General features: G+C 43.7%; 3 protein-coding genes across 4 annotated transcripts; 2 read left to right on the top strand and 1 right to left on the bottom strand.

Annotated features, from left to right (window-relative positions):
• Window positions 1-24: 24 nt before the first annotated feature.
• On the top strand, window positions 25-5,475 carry CFAP68 (cilia and flagella associated protein 68). The gene is made up of 4 exons (XM_089537434.1): window positions 25-126; window positions 2,356-2,583; window positions 3,638-3,704; window positions 4,748-5,475. Exons 2-4 carry the CDS (start codon window positions 2,359-2,361, stop codon window positions 4,924-4,926), a joined length of 471 nt encoding a protein of 156 aa, XP_089393560.1. The 5' UTR covers window positions 25-126; window positions 2,356-2,358; the 3' UTR covers window positions 4,927-5,475.
• LOC149306938 (alpha-crystallin B chain-like) lies at window positions 5,406-9,633 on the bottom strand. The gene is made up of 3 exons (XM_089537433.1): window positions 9,334-9,633; window positions 7,094-7,216; window positions 5,406-5,760 (listed from the first exon to the last, which is right to left on the bottom strand). The coding sequence occupies exons 1-3, from the start codon at window positions 9,529-9,531 to the stop codon at window positions 5,557-5,559; spliced, it is 525 nt and encodes a 174-aa protein (XP_089393559.1). The 5' UTR covers window positions 9,532-9,633; the 3' UTR covers window positions 5,406-5,556.
• Window positions 9,634-12,624: 2,991 nt separating this feature from the next.
• On the top strand, window positions 12,625-17,186 carry HSPB2 (heat shock protein family B (small) member 2). Of its 2 annotated transcripts, none has more exons than XM_089537587.1 (2): window positions 12,625-12,814; window positions 16,108-17,186. In XM_089537587.1, the coding sequence occupies exons 1-2, from the start codon at window positions 12,721-12,723 to the stop codon at window positions 16,548-16,550; spliced, it is 537 nt and encodes a 178-aa protein (XP_089393713.1). In that variant the 5' UTR covers window positions 12,625-12,720; the 3' UTR covers window positions 16,551-17,186. The 2 variants fall into 2 exon arrangements, with proteins under 2 accessions (XP_089393713.1, XP_089393714.1); XM_089537588.1 differs by lacking the exon at window positions 12,625-12,814 and adding an exon at window positions 14,697-14,846.
• Window positions 17,187-18,765: the final 1,579 nt, after the last annotated feature.

The raw sequence follows: 18,765 nt of genomic DNA, 5'->3' as shown, positions 1-18,765 counted from the left end.
GTCGGCGGCAGCAGCAGCGCTTTTTGCGTCACTTCCGGCGCGCGCTTTCTCTGAGGGGCGGTTGCTATGGCAACGGACCCCACGCTTTCTGCGGGAGCCTGAGAGTGGAGGAAGCTTTGGCCTGGGGTGCGTCCGCACTGAGGAATTAATGCGGTTTAGCACCACTTTGAAACATTTGAGAGAGTTGCAATAATAATGGAACACAGGCTGGATCCAGACTGGGGAAATAACCCGGTTTGGAAGCGCTTTAACGTTGTCTGGCTCTCTGCTATGGAATTCTGGGAGTTGGAGTTTGTTGGCCCCACAACAAACTCCAACTCCCAGAATTCCATAGCCATGAGCCAGACAAAGACTTAAAGCGCTTCCAAACCGGGTTATTATTTCCCCAGTCTGCATCCAGTCTTTTTGGGTCCAAAACCGCAGAAATAACCCAGTTTGAGACGCCCTTCTTCAACTGCCTTGGCTCAGTGCTGCTAGGGAATCCTGGGAATTGTAGTTCAATTGTGGCACCAGAAACAAAGAAGGCTCAATGTCTCTCAAAACTACACTTCCCAGCATTCCCTAGCCCTTGAGCCAGGGCAGTTAAAAGGGTCTCAAACTCTGGGTTCCTGTATAGACACTCATGTATAAGCCTAGACATTTAGGTTTAAAAATGGACCCAAATAACCTGACTTGATTTAATGATATATATATATATATATATGGTGAAAGGCAAGAGTTTGCTCTGCCCTGGAAGCACTGACCCTCTTCTATTCTCTCCTCCATCCAGCCTTTAGTATATGAACTAATAGTTATCGCTGCTGGAAGTTTGTATGTTCTTTGGCATTGTTTTCCTTTACTTCGTCCTTTCCATCCTTCATTAAATGACCCTAAGTTTTACCCTCGACTTATCCATGATGGGTCATATCAAAAATCCATGCTTTTGCCCCCAAAACGTGCTCTCGGCTTATATATGAGGTCGACTCATAGTCGAATATATGGTACTTCTGCCGTGTGTTTTGGGCCTGAGTGGCAAAGGGCAGCTGAAGCCATTTAGGATGAAAGGAGGCTAGAGATGCTCTGAGGCCTCTGACATCAGACCCAGCCGATGACCAGGGACTTGCATCACAAACTGGGCAGCTTTGCTGGCTGCCTCCTCCATTTCCTTGGTCAGGGAGGCCAAGATCCTCGCAACACCATTCACAGCCCTCCTCTAATCCAGATTCGCCCTTGATCCGATATCGTAAGAGCAAACTCTGTTTAAGAACGGAGTAAACCGACAAAGGGGTGTTGGATATGGATGAGTCCAGTACTTCTTACACAACAACTTCAGACTCGGAGGTATTTTGCAGCTGAATCCCAGGGGCCTCGTTCCCACTGCCTTTTAAACCAGATCGCAAATTGGTTTGAACCGGTTCAAATGACCATGGTTCCCACTTGAGGCAATTTGGAAAGTGGGACCATGCGCGAGACTCATTTAACCCGCGTCTTTTTGAGAGACCAGGGTTTGAATCCTGGCTCAAGCATGTAAACCCATTAGTTTACATGCTCTCAGCCTCAGGGAAAGACCATGACAAGCCTCCTCTGAATACAACAAAGTCAAAGGCTTTTTCTGTCTAAATTGTGCCAAGAAAACTCCATGATAGGCTCCCCTTAGGGTTGCCATAAGTCAGGAAGGCACACAACAGAAACAAATCAGCCACGTTAAATGAAAGTCAAATAGCTGAATGGAAAAAGATGCATTTGTAAACTCTAGACCTGTGTTTTCCTTTGGGCTTAGCTACACTACAGGTATGCCATGCCTACAAATGCAGATGGATTCATAAGAGAAGTCAAACTGATTTCAAATGGATTTTCCCTCTGATTTGAAGTGCACCTAATATTGTAGTAAAATTCAAAGATATAGCTGTGTTAGTCTGTGGAATGAGTATGTATGGAGCTCTTGTACTATTTTCATTTTAATTTGTAGTTTATTATTATTATTATTATTATTATTATTATTGTAGCACCTTTGAAACTAACAGAAAGAAAGAAGTTGGCATAATGGGCTTTTGTAGACTTAAGTCTACTTCCTTAGAAGCCTCTGAGGAAGTAGATTGTAGTCTATTGTAGTCATGCTGCCAACTTCTTTCTTTCAGTTAGTCTCAAAGGTGCTACAAGAGCTCTCTAATACTGCAGCATGACAGTGCAGTTGTGCGTATGTTGACTCACAGGAAAGTCTCACGACATTTCATTCTAACCCCTAGCAAATGTGTTTAGGATTGAAGCTGTCACTTCAAACTATGGTATAGAACAGACCATAGTTTGCACTGTATCCATGCCCTCCGTGATAAGACTGGCTGCCTGTCTCTAACCTGCTCTTTTGTCTCTTCCTAGGCCATGTCCTTCTCTTGCTTCTTCAACCCTCTTCATGGCTGTTTATTGCACGCCAATGGCCATGGAGAAGTGTGGACAGACTGGAACAGCACCTCCAAGTTCTTCCAGTATGGATGGAGGTGCACCACCAATGAGGACATGTACGCCAACAAAACCCTCCTGGGGAACTGGAACGAGGACCGTTACGACATTCGGAGAGTGCTACAGCCAAAACCTCTCCCTTCTCAGGTTAGAAGGCCATCTCCTATCCTTCCACTGTGGTTTGCATTGAACATATAGAGCCTCTTGACGCCCTCCAAATGGTGATCCAAATGCTTTAAGCATTGATTTCCAGACATCTCAAGCATCATGGTCAATGGAAAGGGACTGTGGGAGTTGTGTCATCCCAAACATCTGGAGGACCAAAGTATTCCCATTCCCAGTCTAAAATCTTAACTGTAGTAGTTGCCTCCCTGAGAAGGTCTCTCAAGACATTGGTATCTGAGATGTGGGATAGATTTTCTGGGAAATTTTCAATCATACTGTGTGTGTGTGTATGTCTCTTCAAGTCACCTGCCAACTTATTAATTTCCTAGGGGTTATTAGATGGGTTTAATATAGGATATGAACATATAGAATTGACAAACCCTAGCATTGCTGACTAGGGCTTCTGGGACTTGCAGTCCAACAATAACTGGAGGGCCACATGATGCCCAATCTGTTACAGCAGTGTGTTTAATTTATTCTAGATAAAATATTTGTTCTGGTGTAATTTAGCTTTTAAGCTAGGCAGGATCTGGAAAACTGACTTTTTGAAGTACTCCTCCCAGACTCCTCCATGTAGCTATGAGAGGGTTAATCCAAAAAGACACTTCCCAGGCTCTGTCTAATTGAGATATCACTTAATGGCCCTTACATACAACTCAAAGCTTGATATGGGGGAGGCATAATCCAAAAATGTAATATTGAGAGCCCTCTATGTAAGTTGCTTTCACTGCTTGCTATCTCTTTCTCTGCAGTTCTGGGTTTCTTTTCCCCTTTTGCAATCAGTGCTTGTTTTCAGGGGCACATTCTGCTGCCTGTAGTAATGAGGTTTGCTTGTTAGTAAGCGCATGTTGATCAGTTGTATTTAATATCCTTTCCATCCAATTATATCCATTGCTTCTACTGAGCTTTGATTCAGTGTGGGAAAGGACTTGTAAATGGAGATGCATTAGTGATAAAATCTCTGAAAGGTTCAACCTGCTTTAATGAAGATGGTTTCGTAAATAAACCTGAATTCAATCTGTGCTTTCCCTTTCAGTATGCTCACTGCTTCGAGTCCACCTACTCCAAGGACTATTCCAAGGAAATGCCTCACAGTACAAGAAGTAGGTGCACAGAATGGAAAGCTGGGCATAGAATTGCGGGGTAGCAAGGAGAACTTGAGGACTTTTAATTCCTGCCTCGATGCTGAATCCCATTTACTGAAGTATTTCTAACATTTAAATCAAAATAAGAAGGCAGGCTATATGCACACTGTCTGCCTATGAGATGTTAGAAATACTTCAGTAAATAGGATTTTGAGGAGCCAAAGGTCATACTAAAATGTCAATAACGAAGTAAGCATTTCATATAAAAAGTGAGTGGGGTGCAAATGTGCCACAGCAAAGGAGTATAACCACCAGAAAGTGCAGCCAGTTGTGCTCGCAATTTGAGGTTTTAAATTGTGTGAGCAGCTGTGGCGATGGCTCATTTTTACTCCCGCATGCTAAAGGTAATGCAGCATCACTATCATTTGCCTTTTTAAAACCCCTGCCATTTTTTTAAAAGTTGGGGCGTTGGGGACCTGTGGCAGGAGATCATTGCAACCAAAGCATATGCTTCTGGTATGGCACTGTTTGGAGACATTTGAGGTAAAAAAATATAATGGGAAATTTGGCCTTTAACTTCTTTGGGGGGTCTGTGGTTCTGGTGGGCTTTGAGGGCCATATAATTGGAGCCCAGGGGTGCATTTGGATCTTGGAACACATTTCCCCCGCCCCTGCTGTAAATGAACTATTGCACCACCATCCCTCCAAAGTTTTCATCGTATAACCTTGACATCTGGTTCTATTTCAAAAGTGGTGAGGGTTGCGGAGGGAACCATGAGTGTGTGAAAGTCCAGGATTTAAAAGGCAAGGAACAAAGTACCCCTAATATTCTTACAAATTCCATTTTGTAAGAGATGAGATGCCACATGTGGTTCTGCTGAGACACAAACAGGAAAGGTGAACAACTCCACCTGTCTATAACACCTGCTGTGTCCTTATGATCAAACAGGAAAACCTCTTTGGGCTGTGTGACATGTCATCTGAGGTCTTTGACTTTGTTTTCAGTAGTCAGGCACACCCTTTGAGCTCCTCTCTCTCTCTCTCTCTTTCTCTTTCCTAAGGAGTTACGCGAGAACCTCACTGGTTCCCTGGACACCAGCCAGAGCTGGAGCCTCCTCCTATCAAGCCAACGGCTCGTTCGTGTTACATGATAGATTATGAGCCTCCACATGGCAGGCCAGACCATTCCTTGGCTGAGAGGATGCCCAAGGATTCAGTAGGAACGCCACGGAAACAGTAGGATTAGAGGGGGCTCTAGCCTGTCTTGGGACAACCTGGGCAGCTGGAAGACTCTGCTTACAAGATCCAATTGCCCTCTCCATTTCTCTCCTCTGAGATTAGCTGCTGGGCTGCTGGGTAGCAACTCAGAAAATGTGTCTGTAAATAAATCAATGTAAAAATGCACCAGAGTGAGGAGAGGATTCTTCCTGATTCTTGTATCTCCCAATATATTTTTAATTCTACTTGTTTTCTTTTTCTTTGTGCATTCTGCAAAGGGCTGGCAATTGAAGATGTTTAGCTGTGCAGGTAAGGATAGAAGAAACTAGTAATGTGTTTTGCTAAAATAGCAATTGACTCTGGTCACCGAACAAAACCTGACTGTTGTTCAGAATTGCTAATAATTTTTAAATTATTGCCATCAGTTTTCCATCCTAGGGCAGCATCCTATTTCAAATTAAGCCTGCCCCAAAGAACCAGGGGAAGAAGCCTCTCGATGCTTTACTCGTTGTTTTTATTTGTTAGTAATTAAGCTCATTTGTTTCTCTTAGCACAAATAAATAAGACCAGCTAGCCAGCAGTGCCATCTTGTTGCTTGTGTCCAGTGGGGAGCCTTCCTTGGGTATAAAAGGGGCCAGTTTCAAAGAGCTGTCTACTTCTTCTGCCCGGCTGGTAGGGCCGCTTTCTCCTCTCTTGTAATGGGGATGGTCCGCTCGGGGACTTCAGTTAGTTTCCGTGGTCCATTCACTGTCAGGACACCGTCCGAAGAGAGGGAGGAGGTGATGGAGAGAGGATCCACGTCGGCTGGGATCTTGTACTTTCTGTTGAACTCTCTGGCGATGAAACCATGTTCATCCTGTGTGAAGGAGAAGAGAAAGGGGTGGGGTAGTGAGAAAACAGTGCTCAACAAAATATATCTGACTGAACAATACTTGGCCTGAATCCTGTTGGGCAATCCCAACTAGACCCCTTAAATCAGAGGTAGGCAACTACAAGAGGGCAATTTTTCACCCTTAAACTTCCCACAGGGACCGCACTAGCACTTCCTGAACCAGGAGTGACTTCATTTTCATTCTGATTTGAGAGAGGGCCTGAAGAGGTTGCAGCATTGGGTAGCCTTTTGGGAGGGTGCATGGGGGTTAAACTGCCATGCTTGGTACAGTTTTTGCGCTATTTTTGGTTGTTTCATTAAAAAAAAATTCAGGAGTTCTAGGTGCTTTGGGGGATGTGAAATGGGGCCATATGTAGCCCACCTTTACATTAAATCAATGGAGTTAATGTAAATGTTGATTCTCCATTCAACACTCCAATGGGTCTACTTTGGTTGGAAAAACTAGTAGCATTCATGCCACTGTTTCCATTCAGTAGGACTCAATCCCAGTCCCCAGTCCCTTCAGTTTAAGGATGTCACATGGCTGGGTCCAGATAAATTTCTGCCTGAAATTTTAGCCACTGCCAGATGGAATTGGCAACACTGAACTAGATGGACCAGTGGTTCCTCCATAGGTTTCCGCATTGGCCTTTTCAGAGATATCCCTTATGTACCAGGTTATTTTCGGACACATATAGATTTCCCTGCCCCAGGGGAGAATTCCAACATACTGAGAACTAGGATTGGGGTTAAGGTTTAATGTATCAAGACCAGCATTTCCTGATCCCATTGAGAATTCCAATCCTCACCACACACAATGGGGCAAACCTGCTTCTCTATCTCATTGTTTGTTGAAAACAATGGGCCATTCTTTCGTCTTGACATTTGCATTGACCAGGATTTTTAAAAGTGCCCTACTCTTCAAAAAAAATTGTGGGGTCATTTCTGTTTCAGCTATTTTTGGGAGGGGATGTTTAAAAAGTCTTTTGTAAATGCCAAGTGGTTGAAACTTGAGGACATTACTGACAACTGTGCAGGTGACAAAGTCACCAAATGGTTGCAATACAGGTCTAGTTCTGGGATAGTACAATGAAACTTAACTATTGAGAAACTAAAATCTTCCATCCCATTGAGTGAGAGTTGAATTGAGGAATAAGCCAATGAGTACACCTTCCTGTCCTCAGCACTGCTTCCATGTAACATCTAATATGGCGAGATTCACATCTCCATCTTGTTTAGAATGGGTCATTTTAGCTCTTCTTACCGCACTGCCACCCCATCGCCCTGCCAGCCTTGTTCAGGCCAAGATCAGACCAACCTGGCGCTCTTCGTGTTTTCCATTAACTTCAATCATGTCTCCCAAAACTTTAACTTTGAGCTCCTCGGGAGAGAAATGCTTCACATCCAGGTTCACGGAAAACTTGTCCTTATCCAGTCGCATCTGAGGACAAAGAATCTGGTTTTAGACGGTTGCAATAATATTATAATGTTTACTGGATGGAATCCTGTTGGTTAGTCTTAACTAGAGTAGACCCATTAAGTCAGTTATTGAATGGTGAGTCAACATGTAGGTAAATCAAATGGAGTCAGTGGTTCTACTCTAGTTGACTATGGTACCATTTAGTTCAATGGCTGCTAAGTGTTGTGCATTAAACAGATATTTAAACATGGAGGCATAGTCCATGGCAGGTTATTCTACATGAGTCTGAAAAAGATACCTTTGTGGACTGCAGTTCCCAGAATCCCTTGCAATTCTGGACATTTTAGTCAGAAAAAGTAATGAAACCAACTTACCTTTATAAGGGCATGGAGAGAGAAACTGAATGAAAAGGGAACTGAAATGATCAGTGGGTGGAAGAGCATTTCCTAGGAGAAAATGCAAGTACACATAGGTCTTTTTAGCTTATTAAAAAAGACAAATGGGAAGGAGAACTGGCTATTTATTAAGTTATGCATGTCAACAGAAAGGTTTCTCTCTCTCTCTCTCTCTCATAACAATATTGTTGGGGTCAGTCTACAGATTTTCAGTCTTTATTTATTTAATATATGGGACTAGTATGGGACCCAGGACAGCTTACAAGATAAATTAAAAGAAACTAAAACGAAAGCAACAGGTATTACAAAAGTTTTCAAAGTCTAATTTCATTTCAATTTAAAATTAGTAAAATTAAACACTTTGAAACCATGAACTATATATTCAAGCATAGTAAAGATAAAAACATAGTATCCTCTCCATTGGTTGTGCTGGCTAAGGCTGCTGGGAGTTGCAATCCAATATCATCTGAGGGTTGTACAATTCTCACCCTGATGTAAGCCTCTCATTCTACAGATTCCTAAGCTTACAAATCACTTTCTATGTTCTCCAATGACATATTTTTTTCCTTTGAAACTCCTTGCCAGTGGAAGACTCACCCATGTGAAACCCAGTTATATTTTTATCTTGCTTAAAACAGAGCTCTTCATTCAGAGTGACCTTTCTGTGGTATATCTCAATTTCCTCCTTGATATTTCTGTATTGGATTATAAATCATTGCTTGTCTTCTTGCCTTTTAAAAAATCTTTGTACAGAATCTACCAAAGTTAATACATAGCAGGAAAATGCATGATGCATTTATAAGAGTTGCAGTCGGAAATACAAAGATGGTCCACTGTGAAGGAGCGTCATGCGTAGAGTGAATAATAACCGCAATGAGGCAATAATAATATTAGTTTTCAGTCATGAACTAGAGGAATGGCCATTCAAACAGTTCCCAAAGTTTTAATCATTCACAGATGTAATCCAATATTTGTTAATGGCCACATTCTTTTGGGGGAATGGGTTGATGGATGGTATTCTCAGTATATAGCCTCCAGGATGTGAACCTGGCCACCTAAATCTGATCCTATTTTGGTGTTTACAAGCCATTATGAATTGCATAAATCCCAGGAAAATGCAAACTCTTGTACAATTCCAGTTCATTTCAGCAGAAGAACTTTTCATTGGGGAGATCCACACAACCATTCTAAAGTGGTTTATGCAGGACTGTTCATAAGCAAACTTTTCAAGTCAATTGAAACACTGGTTTTTTTAATGTGTGCTCTCTGTCCTCTTTGTTTTGGACACACACACAAGCATATATATACAGATACACATAAACACACAACCCATAAGTAGGATTCAGTTTTGTGATTCTAGTCTAAAAGATGTTCCTAAGGGCACAAAAGCATACATTTGGAAGATACCCCCAAGGGTCATCTGCGCATATACATACATACCAGGGCAAGAATCCACAGCTAAAGTGTCTCTCTTTCCAACCTCTGCTTAAAAACCTTCAACACTTTCCCAAACAATCTGTTTGTTTGTGGAAACAGGACTTAAGAGAAGTTGTTGGTTTTCTTAAGTTATGTTTCTTATGGTGTGTTGTGTCCCTCTTTTAAAAGGGTAATGCCCAGATCTGTACCTTGAACTCTTACGAAAAACACAGCAAACCCATTAACCAACACAGGGCAGGGGACCTCCCTTCCATCTGCATCGGGGATGCTCAAGACTCAGGGCAAGCTTAAAGAGGGGCCTTTTACCTCCGAGAACCTGTTTTCTAGCCAGCCAGGGTTCCTTAGGATGAAAGGCTTCGAAAAGAAAGAGCTGAGAGCCGAGGAGACGGGCAGCAGTTCGGATTCGGGGAGGTGTTCCCCAAAAGTCTGGTTGAAGATGCGGCTGGGCAAGACGGAGGAGAGCAGGGGCTTGCGGAAGAAGGGATGGTGAACGGTGATATCCATTTGGGATGGTCCCAAAGGAGGCAGGAGCAGGAAGACACTCCAGCAAGCCCCGAGAGCCAGAGCTTTATATGCTGCTCTTGTGCCAGGCTGTGCCCAGGGCTGAATGCTCTAGAAGAGTGATGTCAGGTGTTTCCATTATCCCTGTTCCCTCATCTGTACCATTCAGCATTGGCTGGCAGATTAGCTGGAGATTTGAATGCTCCGCTCAGCACCCACGTCGCAAAAGAATGCAGCTGAATTCTAGCAGGTCAGCATGAAATGGCCTCCACATGAAATTCCCCCACTTTATTTTTTTGTCTTAAACAACAAACACCAAGTCAGGCTAATCTGGCATTCTCTGCCGCTTCAGATGCCAGCGCAAACCATGCAGTTACTATCTATGTCTCAGAAACAGACACAACACAAGGAACTGCACACAGAATCCGGTTTGTAAATATAACCCCATGGCATCCCTCTTCCTCCACACTTTGGCTGCATGGTGGCAGCATTGAAATATAACTCAAAGGGCTCATTCCCACTTATAATTTAAACCGGTTCGCAATGAGGTTTCAATCCAGATCATTGATTCGATTCCACCATGACATCGTTCTCACTATGAAACAGGATCTTTTGGATTCGTTTTTTTGGGGGGAGGACCCCACTGTCGTCCCCACTTGTATTTGCGCCACAACATCCCCCCCCCTTTTTAATTAAAAGAAATACGAATTGCATGGCTGTGTGACATGGCCATGCATAATTTCGGCAACACAGCCAGCTATAATTTTGGCTACATGAGGATACTTTGTGGTTCTCCCCTCACATCAACTCTTACAGTGGAGAAATGATCATGGCCAGATTCAGAAGGAAATGATTAGGATAAAGACAGAAAATTAAAAAGCCACCACATGCACGGGTAGACAAAGGGCAGCGCATGTGGTGGATTTCAAGCAACCAAAGTGACACTCCCTTCCTAAGGAGATAATACTGGTACCCTCTGCGCTGTATCCTATTTGGATCTGGACCTGTGAGTGTTTACTTCATTCCATCCCAGGGGCTTTTGATAAGGATGCTAAGAATAAAGAGGTGACTCGTTGCACCGATTGGGTTAAATACGAAACATGAGAGCAGGCAGTCCGGTTGCTGAGGCACGCGGGAAGGGTTTGTTGCCAGCCCTTGCACCACCTCCAGCTGAGCATGATATGAATGCGGCCAGACCTGTCTCCACTCTCTCTGTTCCTCTTTCTTCGCCCCCGTGATATCTCTTCCCGGGTGTAACCATTGCAGGGCCTGGAAACAACAGACTTAAGAGTTTCCTCTCTGCAGATCTACCGCCGTCTTCCTTGTTCACCATCGCTGGGCTGCTGAGCATCCCAGGACACACACCGTGGGAAAACTCAGAAGTAACAACAAAGTTGTAATTGCCATATAAACTCAAGTATATGTCGGCCTCACGTATAAGTCGAGGGCTGGTTTTGGGGCCAAAATTATGGAAGTCAGAAGAAACTTGGACCGCTGTAGCTGGCAGTCTTGACCAGGCTTCGTTCTCCAGTTTCATCGAGTAGTGTAAATAACAAGGGGGCCCAGACGTATCGGTGCACCTGCTGCCTCTCAGGATGCACAAAACAGATCTGGTTTCACATGGTTTAGCACTAATAAATAAGGGCTCCCTTTAAGTGATGCTATGCAGGGCAAGTCTGGACCCCTCCTTGCATTCAATGGCTCCTTTCCACAGAGACCTGTGAGAGGCCCCATAAACTCCTTCTTCCATTCATACTTTCAACAAGCCTTCAAATAAGATGCTGACATGCCGGTTTTACAGAAAGAAAATTAATGAGTTGGAGTTCGAAGTCAGGTTGCCCTGTGACTTCTCTCCCTTTAGTTCCCATTTTGACTCAAGTTGCCATTATTTGGAACTGAATTGCGCTTATTTATTACCTTTGTGTCTTTTCCTTCCTTCAGGACAGTTTACAAGGGGCTGGTCCAATTTATCTTTACATCATCCTTGAAAGGTTAGATAGGATGAGAGAGAATGCGTCAGGGGTGTGCAGCAATTTGTTGCATGCCTTCAAGTTGTTGCTGACTTACTACTTACTTACTGAATTATGGCAACCCTAAAGCGAACCTATCAGAGGATTTTCTGGAGCTGAGACTATGTCACTCACCCAAAGGGTTTCCATGGCTGAATGGGGAATTGAACCCTGATCTCCAGAGTTGTTATCCAGTGCTCAAACCGCTACGCCACACTGGAGAAGGTATATAACACCCCACAAAGTATACTTGCCAAGTTAGTTGTGGGAATCCAATGGGGCTAGAAGACTGGACGCAGCGTATAGTCTAGAATTCAAAGCTATAGCCGTGTTAGTCTGTAGTATCAGTAAGTAGGGAGATCTTGTAGCACCTTTGAGACTAACTGAAAGAAAGAAGTTGGCAGCAAGAGCTTTCATAAAGTCTACTTCCTCAGATGCATCTGAGGAAGTAGACTGAAGTCTAAGGCGTTTATTACACTGGGGCTAATTTTTACATTAAAGAGAGGTTAAAGCACATTTAAAGCATCCTGCAAATAAAGCGAAAATGGAAAGTAATTGCGCGAATGATTATCACATGCAATTGAGCAAATAAAGTGATATCAGAAATGGATTGTCGCTGAAATCCCAATAGTAAAAGATGTGCATTAATGCTTCTTTGTGACCACTTTAATGGTCGGTTTTGTCCAAAGTCATGTGAAATTGTTTCATGTAATTATGTGATTTTTCCAGGATATTCATGGGATAAACTCCCAATCTCCTTTGTGTGATAAACTCCTCCAAAAGCTCATGCTGCCAACTTCTTCCTTGCAGTTACTCTCAAAGGTGCTGCAAGATCTCTCTGCATATAGTCTAGTTTTCCAATTCATGCTTTTCCTTTGATTGTCCAGTTGGTCGGAAGGAGAGTTGCATATTTCTGACATTTCTAACAGCTGCGAACGCAGTCGGTAGAGACAGACTCATGCTGATTTAAAGAGTGAAAAGATGCCACTTGGGTGGAATGTAGGCAAGGAGCAATTGGGCCGTCATCACTGCAGGCCTGGCGTTCCACAGCCGGCATGTCTATTTTGGTCTGTATTTTATCACGTTCTCCTCCCGGTGGAATTCACCCTCACGAAAACATTGCAATCTGACCGGAGACGCTGAAACAGGTAGTTTGAGAGGCCTGTTCCTCCCTGAGAAGACCATGGCAGAGCGCACCGTCCCTCACGCCTACCCCATGAGTGCAGAATACGAGTTTGCCAACCCCAGCAAGATTTACGACCAGAATTTTGGAGAAGGTAAGATGGGAAAGGGCTGTCTGGCTATGTTTCCCTTTTATTTCTTGCAGAACGGAGCTGAAAACATCCTTGTGGGCTGATGCTTCTCACTCTGTGATTATGGGACATTTCTGTAAGAGCTGATATAGAATAATGCATAAAAACACCCTCTACTATTCAGATAAGTACAGAATAGTGGTCTGATGAGTTTGCACTGAATATGTTGTTTGCCAAATTGACCCAGCATTCCAATCTACATTTCAATGCATATGATGAACTTCATGTCTCAGAAGTTGTTGTTGTAGTTTAATGGTGTAACTTTGGTGTCTTTCTAATCTCCTCAGTTTTAGATGTTGTGTATGTGCTTATGTTGCCTAAATGGAACATACTTCATGTTAGAAGACTAGCAGTTTTACATATGGGTTCCTCAAGACCTTTTGGGTGGTCACCATCCATACTTGAGTGTATATTTGTACCTTCAAGTCACCTGCCGACTTATGCAACCCCATGAATTTCTTAGGGTTTTCATAGGCAAGGAAGACTTTTGCCAGTTCCTGCCTCTGAAATATAACCTACAGCACCTGGGATTCATTGGAGTTTATCACACTGGGGCTAATTTGGGCATTAAAGAGAGATTAAAGCACATTTAAAGCATCCCGCAAATTAAGCAGAAATGACAAGTAATTGCACAAATAATTATCACCCACAATTGTGCAAATAAAGTGATATCAGAAATACATTGGCAATGAAATCCCAAAAGTAAAAAGATGTGTGTTAATACTCCTTTCTGACCACTTTAATGGCAGGTTTTGTGTGACGTAATGTGAAATTGTTTCGCATAATTACACAATTTTTTTGGGATATTCACAGGACGAACTCCCGATCTCCTTAATGTTTAAACTCCACTGACAATCTGCCAGACTGACCCTGGTTAGCTTGCAAGACCAGATGGGATCTGGTGCCTTTAGGGTATTTAGAACTTCAGACATACTTAGCAATTTATTAATAGTTAATTTGTCATGATAAATCTTTACCATTATCATTTTTTAAACTTCTATCTGGACACTTTTTTTTGTTTAAGAGTTTACAAGGAGGCTGGGCCGCTTGCACTGCCGCTTGCCGCTTGGGGTCCAACCTGGATAGGGGATCTTGCCACACTTCTCCCTTGCAAGAAGCCCCCAAAGATAGCCAACAAGCTTTCCAAAAGCTGCTAGTAAGCAAGAATGAAATCTTTTCCATACCCACCCTCCCTTTTCCACCACCGAATCAGCTGCTGATCCAGGACACTTTGTGGAATGTAGTTGGCAGAGGACAGCTTTAGGAAAATGCTGCCCATCAGAGACCAAGTGATGAAAAGCTGAGCTGGTGAGTTGGACACAAAGCCTGGCTGGGGGAAAAAACAAGAATGCCGAAGGCAGCAGTAAACAATTCAGCCCCCTCCAAGCACCACCAGGACCCACTGAAAAGAGGAGCAGCCCCCTCCAAAAGAGAAGCTGATGATGGGCATGAAAAGGGCCTTTTGTTCTTGGTGCCAGCCTGCAGTCAAGCAATCCGCTTGGCACTGGGCCACCCTGAGCTTGTTCTGTGCTTACTGGGACCGACAAAAGCGGGTATCTGGAGTTAAGGCACGCTTGTGCCAATGCTAGGCTGGGAGTAGAGTGACAGCGGCAACCGTTGCAGATGGAGGGAAGGCAAGGCAGAAGGAGGAGGCTCCAACAGCAATAGCAATATTAATAATGATGATGATTTATTGTTATCTATTATTTTATTTTTTTAAACTTTTGTATGACATGATTTTTTTAGCTGTATCTGTTTTAACCTTTATTTTAGACTAGGGGAAAGGTGGGATATAAATATTGATGACTGATGGATTGATACACTCTGCCACAGAGCTATAAGCCTTTCCTAATGTAACATAAACCTGTTGCAGACAAGGAACTAAATTTCAGATGTTTGGAAATGGTACGAAAGATGCACCATTTTGTCACCATCCCCTTCACTCCTCAACAAACAGGTTGGGCTGGTTTTGGAAGGACTACCAAAACCCTGCAAGGTATATTTACCTAAAGGAATAAACCTGGGATGAATGTACAATTGCTTTGTACCTGCATTGTACCACTGATTCCTTATTTATTTCCTTATATCTGCTTCCTCCCCCCTTTTCCCCTCAAATTATTTTTTTCACACAAAGAATGAAAGTGTGTGTGTGTGTGTGTGTATTCTCTAGTTTGTTAATGTTTGAGATTCTTTATTTGAATGGTATACTCTTTGCAATGGTGGCTGTACTTAACGTATCCCACTTACTGACTTGGTCATAGGCCCTTTCGCATTGCACACTTTAGCACTTTGGTTCTGCTTTCACTGCCATGGCTGCATCCTAGGTGCCATAATTCACTTTTAAGAGACCGAAACCATATGGATAGCTAGCAGTCCAGAGGTCAAGAAGCTGAGACATCAATCCGTAGCCAGGGAAAATAATCACAGGCAGGAGAGTGGTCAAAGTCCACTTCTGGGTTTCCAGAGAGCAAGAAAGAGTCTCTGAGTTATCTCAGTCTTCCGCAAGGAGTGACATGCTTTGCTTCCAAGGTTTGTTGCCTGCCTTATCTAGAGAGGACCATTGATAGGAGTGCAAACAGCTCCAACTGGTGTGACAGACCCCTCTCTAAACAGGCTTGCACTACTGTTATCTCAGAAGGAAGCACACCACTATGAAGTCTTGGGATTTGTAGTTCGGGGACATAGCTCTCCAACTGAGAATCCTAAATTTCCTTTCATAAACAGTACTGTGCCAACATTGCAGTGTATGGTGTAATAAACCAACATTGTAGTGTAAACTGCAATAAACCAGCATGTTGTAGTGGTATTCCCCACGTGGTGCAATGCAGTGCTCCCTAAACCAGGGTGCTATAGTGGCATATACCCTCCAACCATTCATGGAGGAAAACTGGGACAGATGTGGCAGAGCGCCATCAAAATTTGGTCAAAAGGGCCAGGCAGCAAGAGATTTAAAAGGAATTAATGACAAGGAACAGACCAAACTACTATTTTAAGCAGAGAAACGGTGGAATTTATGTACTGTACTGAGAAAAAAACTGGTAAAAGTTTTCTTTTTAACCACACAAAGCAAAATAAATGAGAGAAGTGGGAAGGGCAAGACAGTTGGGGAGGACAAAGGGAGAAATACACTACTAGATTTCATGTTTTGGTGCAAAAATCTCTGACTGGGCAACCCTATACTGTATAAGTTAGGTGTGTGTGTCCCTGTGTCCACTTTTGGCAGAGGATGTGGATGATGGTCTTTCCGTTTCTTGTAGGTGTTTCCCCTGGTGAAATCCTGGCCCCCACCTTGTACCACGGCTACTACATCCGGCCTCGGATAAACAAGCAGCTAGACCGAGGGATCTCGGAAGTCAACCTCAACGACCACAAATTCCAGGTGTTCCTCGACGTCTGCCATTTCACACCCGACGAGATCGCCGTCCGCACCGTGGACAACCTTCTGGAGGTGACGGCTCAGCACCCGCAGAAAGTCGACCGCCATGGCTTCATCTCCCGCGAATTCACTCGGACCTACATCCTTCCCTTGGATGTCGATCCGCTCTTGGTGAAAGCCACGTTGAGCCACGACGGGATCCTGTGCATCGAAGCTCAGCGGACGGGGAAGGAGGTGAAGGCCAAAGTCAACGAGGTGAAGATCACGTGCCAAGAACCTCCACCGGAGACGAGCGGAAGCTCAAAGGAGAAGAATCAGGCCTAAAACAAAGCTGGTCAACGAGAATGGTTCTGCAGATAAATTTCTTTATATCCGCAAGGGAAGGTGCACAAAGAAGGCATTGCCCTTTCAGTATGAATTGTTCCCCCGAAAATAAATTTCTCTCCCTTCCCCAAATTTCTAGCATTGCAGACAGTGTGACAATGAAAATTATTTATGCTTTGAGCCTTTCCATTTGCTGTGATCACATTCCCTTAATCGCTTTGCCTTCCCCTTTCCTCGGCACCCTTAAATTCAATTCCCCAAGTTCTCTGCTGAAATTTTAAGGCACTGCAATCCTGGAAATGTAGGGATTGGCCCACTTACATACCGATGGAGAGCAGCCATTACTTGTGAATCCCAGCAAACTATGACACCATGGCCACTGTATCCCATCAGGTTTTTGTGTTTCTTCCACCTCATTCCCCTTTTTGGCTTCAAAAATGGGTTCATTGGCTTCCTTTGGTCCAGGGATCATGTGGATCTCCAGATGTTGGTGGACTGCAGCTCCCAGCAGCCTTCTTGCAGGGCCACATGGTTACCACTTCAGCCTATTCTGATGAAGAGTTCTGTAGACCCCAAAAGCATGCACCCCCTTCTGACATTTGTTGACATCCCAATAAAAGTATTTCTTAACCCTGATTTTTGGGTTCTGCAAATGCATGTCGATTCTATTCCGATAGCGTTTCTGGTCTCACAGGGTTTGGTGAAGTCGCACTGGACATGAGGGGAAGGAAAGGACAAAGACTTGTGATAACCCCCAAAGTTTTGCAAGACTCCACATCATCACAGTCTGGAACAGGGCAGAAGCATCCTTATGACTCATGTATTACGATTTTGCCTTTTAGTGCTGTGATAATCAAGCAGCTGGAAAACCACAACCGAAAGTCAGCCACATCGAGCGAACCACATCGCTCTGAAGGCTCATTAGAACATGAACTAAAAACTCAGGATATGGGAGCCACACGTCTGCAGTGCTAGACACTGAGACGTTTCTTTTTTATCGGACATTGTTTTCTGCAGTCAGAGACCATCTAAATATAAGATACAAATATTACAAAATTACAAAACCTTAAATATACAGTGCCAATATATAATGGCATGGATAAGAATGATCAGAGAAGCACCGTTTCTGAGCAATGAAGCTCACAGGGATTACAGCTCCTGGTGCTGCATTTATCCTCTATCCAGAAATATCTGTATATACCACAACTTAATTTCAAATATACGTAAAACGACGCATATTTATTCGTTTAAGTGGTTTAACCATAAATAAAATATAGAATAAAATAGATCTCTGGGCAGCTTGCAAGGAGCTTCTTGGTCCCTTCTGCCCATCGGGCAAAAAGTCCTCAGACTTTTGTGGGCTAAGCAGAAAAAGCCTGACACTGCTGCAATTGTTAAGCCTGGATGCTGAAACCCAGACTCTCTTTGATGCTCACAGACACGTTATGGGAAGGGAATGCAGACCGGCAGCCAAGAATCGGCCCATGTTTTGGGTGCTATTCTGTTTCCGTATCGAAATGTGCAAAGCTGGCCCAGGACCAGAAAGGGGCCCAAAGGAGCAGCCTTGAAAGATGAGGTTTTATTTGATGGACTCTCATGCAGGCCAAAGCATGAGATAGTCTTTTGTGGGTTTTTCGGGCTATGGGGCCATGTTCTAGAAGAGTTTATTCCTGACGTTTCGCCAGCATCAGGAATAAACTCTTCTAGAACATGGCCCCATAGCCCGAAAAACCCACAAAAGACTATAGATGCTGGCCATGAAAGCCTTTGACTTCACAAGCATGAGATATCCTTGAGGTCCAGTTCAATTCAATGCTTCTAAGGAAAGACTTTTGGAGGGATTGATCAGGGCCCCTGAAGGGTTTCCTTCTTCTTTTGCAGACAGATAATCGGAGGATCCGGGCATGTTTTCGAAACAGGTGCCGCAAGTCTGCCATACGCAAACCGGAAGCCAGGAATAGTCCAATGTTTGACAGCAGAGAATAAACTCCGAGGTCTGCGTCTCTCCAGAGCTTGGGGAAAAGTTCCTTTTTTGCTTTTGAAGGCTTCTTGGAGAATGGATTCTCCTTCTTATATAGTCCCTTTGCAAAGGGCTTTGCAGACTTCCAGAACAGGCTCCCCTTCAGCTCTGCTTCATGACTGCCATAAGTCACACTCTCTCAGCCTCGGAGGATGGCAATGGCAAACCTCCTCTGAACAAAACCTGTCAAGAAAA

The sequence above is a fragment of the Sceloporus occidentalis genome, unplaced genomic scaffold, assembly GCF_023333645.1.
Source record: "Sceloporus occidentalis isolate IW3139 unplaced genomic scaffold, rSceOcc1.0.p SCAF_9, whole genome shotgun sequence".
NCBI classification, from domain to species: domain Eukaryota; kingdom Metazoa; phylum Chordata; class Lepidosauria; order Squamata; family Phrynosomatidae; genus Sceloporus; species Sceloporus occidentalis.
This window is presented reverse-complemented; position numbering and strand designations above follow the sequence as displayed.

Bases quoted from the DNA above. Each gene is read 5' to 3' on its own strand.
- CFAP68 (XM_089537434.1), top strand. From the start codon at position 2,359: ATGTCCTTCTCTTGCTTCTTCAACCCTCTTCATGGCTGTTTATTGCAC. The intron at 2,584-3,637 runs GTTAGAAGGCCA...TTTCCCTTTCAG, and splicing joins CAAAACCTCTCCCTTCTCAG to TATGCTCACTGCTTCGAGTC. The intron at 3,705-4,747 runs GTAGGTGCACAG...CTCTTTCCTAAG, and splicing joins AATGCCTCACAGTACAAGAA to GAGTTACGCGAGAACCTCAC.
- LOC149306938 (XM_089537433.1), bottom strand. From the start codon at position 9,531: ATGGATATCACCGTTCACCATCCCTTCTTCCGCAAGCCCCTGCTCTCC. The intron at 7,217-9,333 runs GTAAAAGGCCCC...CTTTGTCCTCAG, and splicing joins TAGAAAACAGGTTCTCGGAG to ATGCGACTGGATAAGGACAA. The intron at 5,761-7,093 runs GTTGGTCTGATC...TCCTTCACACAG, and splicing joins GAAAACACGAAGAGCGCCAG to GATGAACATGGTTTCATCGC.
- HSPB2 (XM_089537587.1), top strand. From the start codon at position 12,721: ATGGCAGAGCGCACCGTCCCTCACGCCTACCCCATGAGTGCAGAATAC. The intron at 12,815-16,107 runs GTAAGATGGGAA...CGTTTCTTGTAG, and splicing joins CGACCAGAATTTTGGAGAAG to GTGTTTCCCCTGGTGAAATC.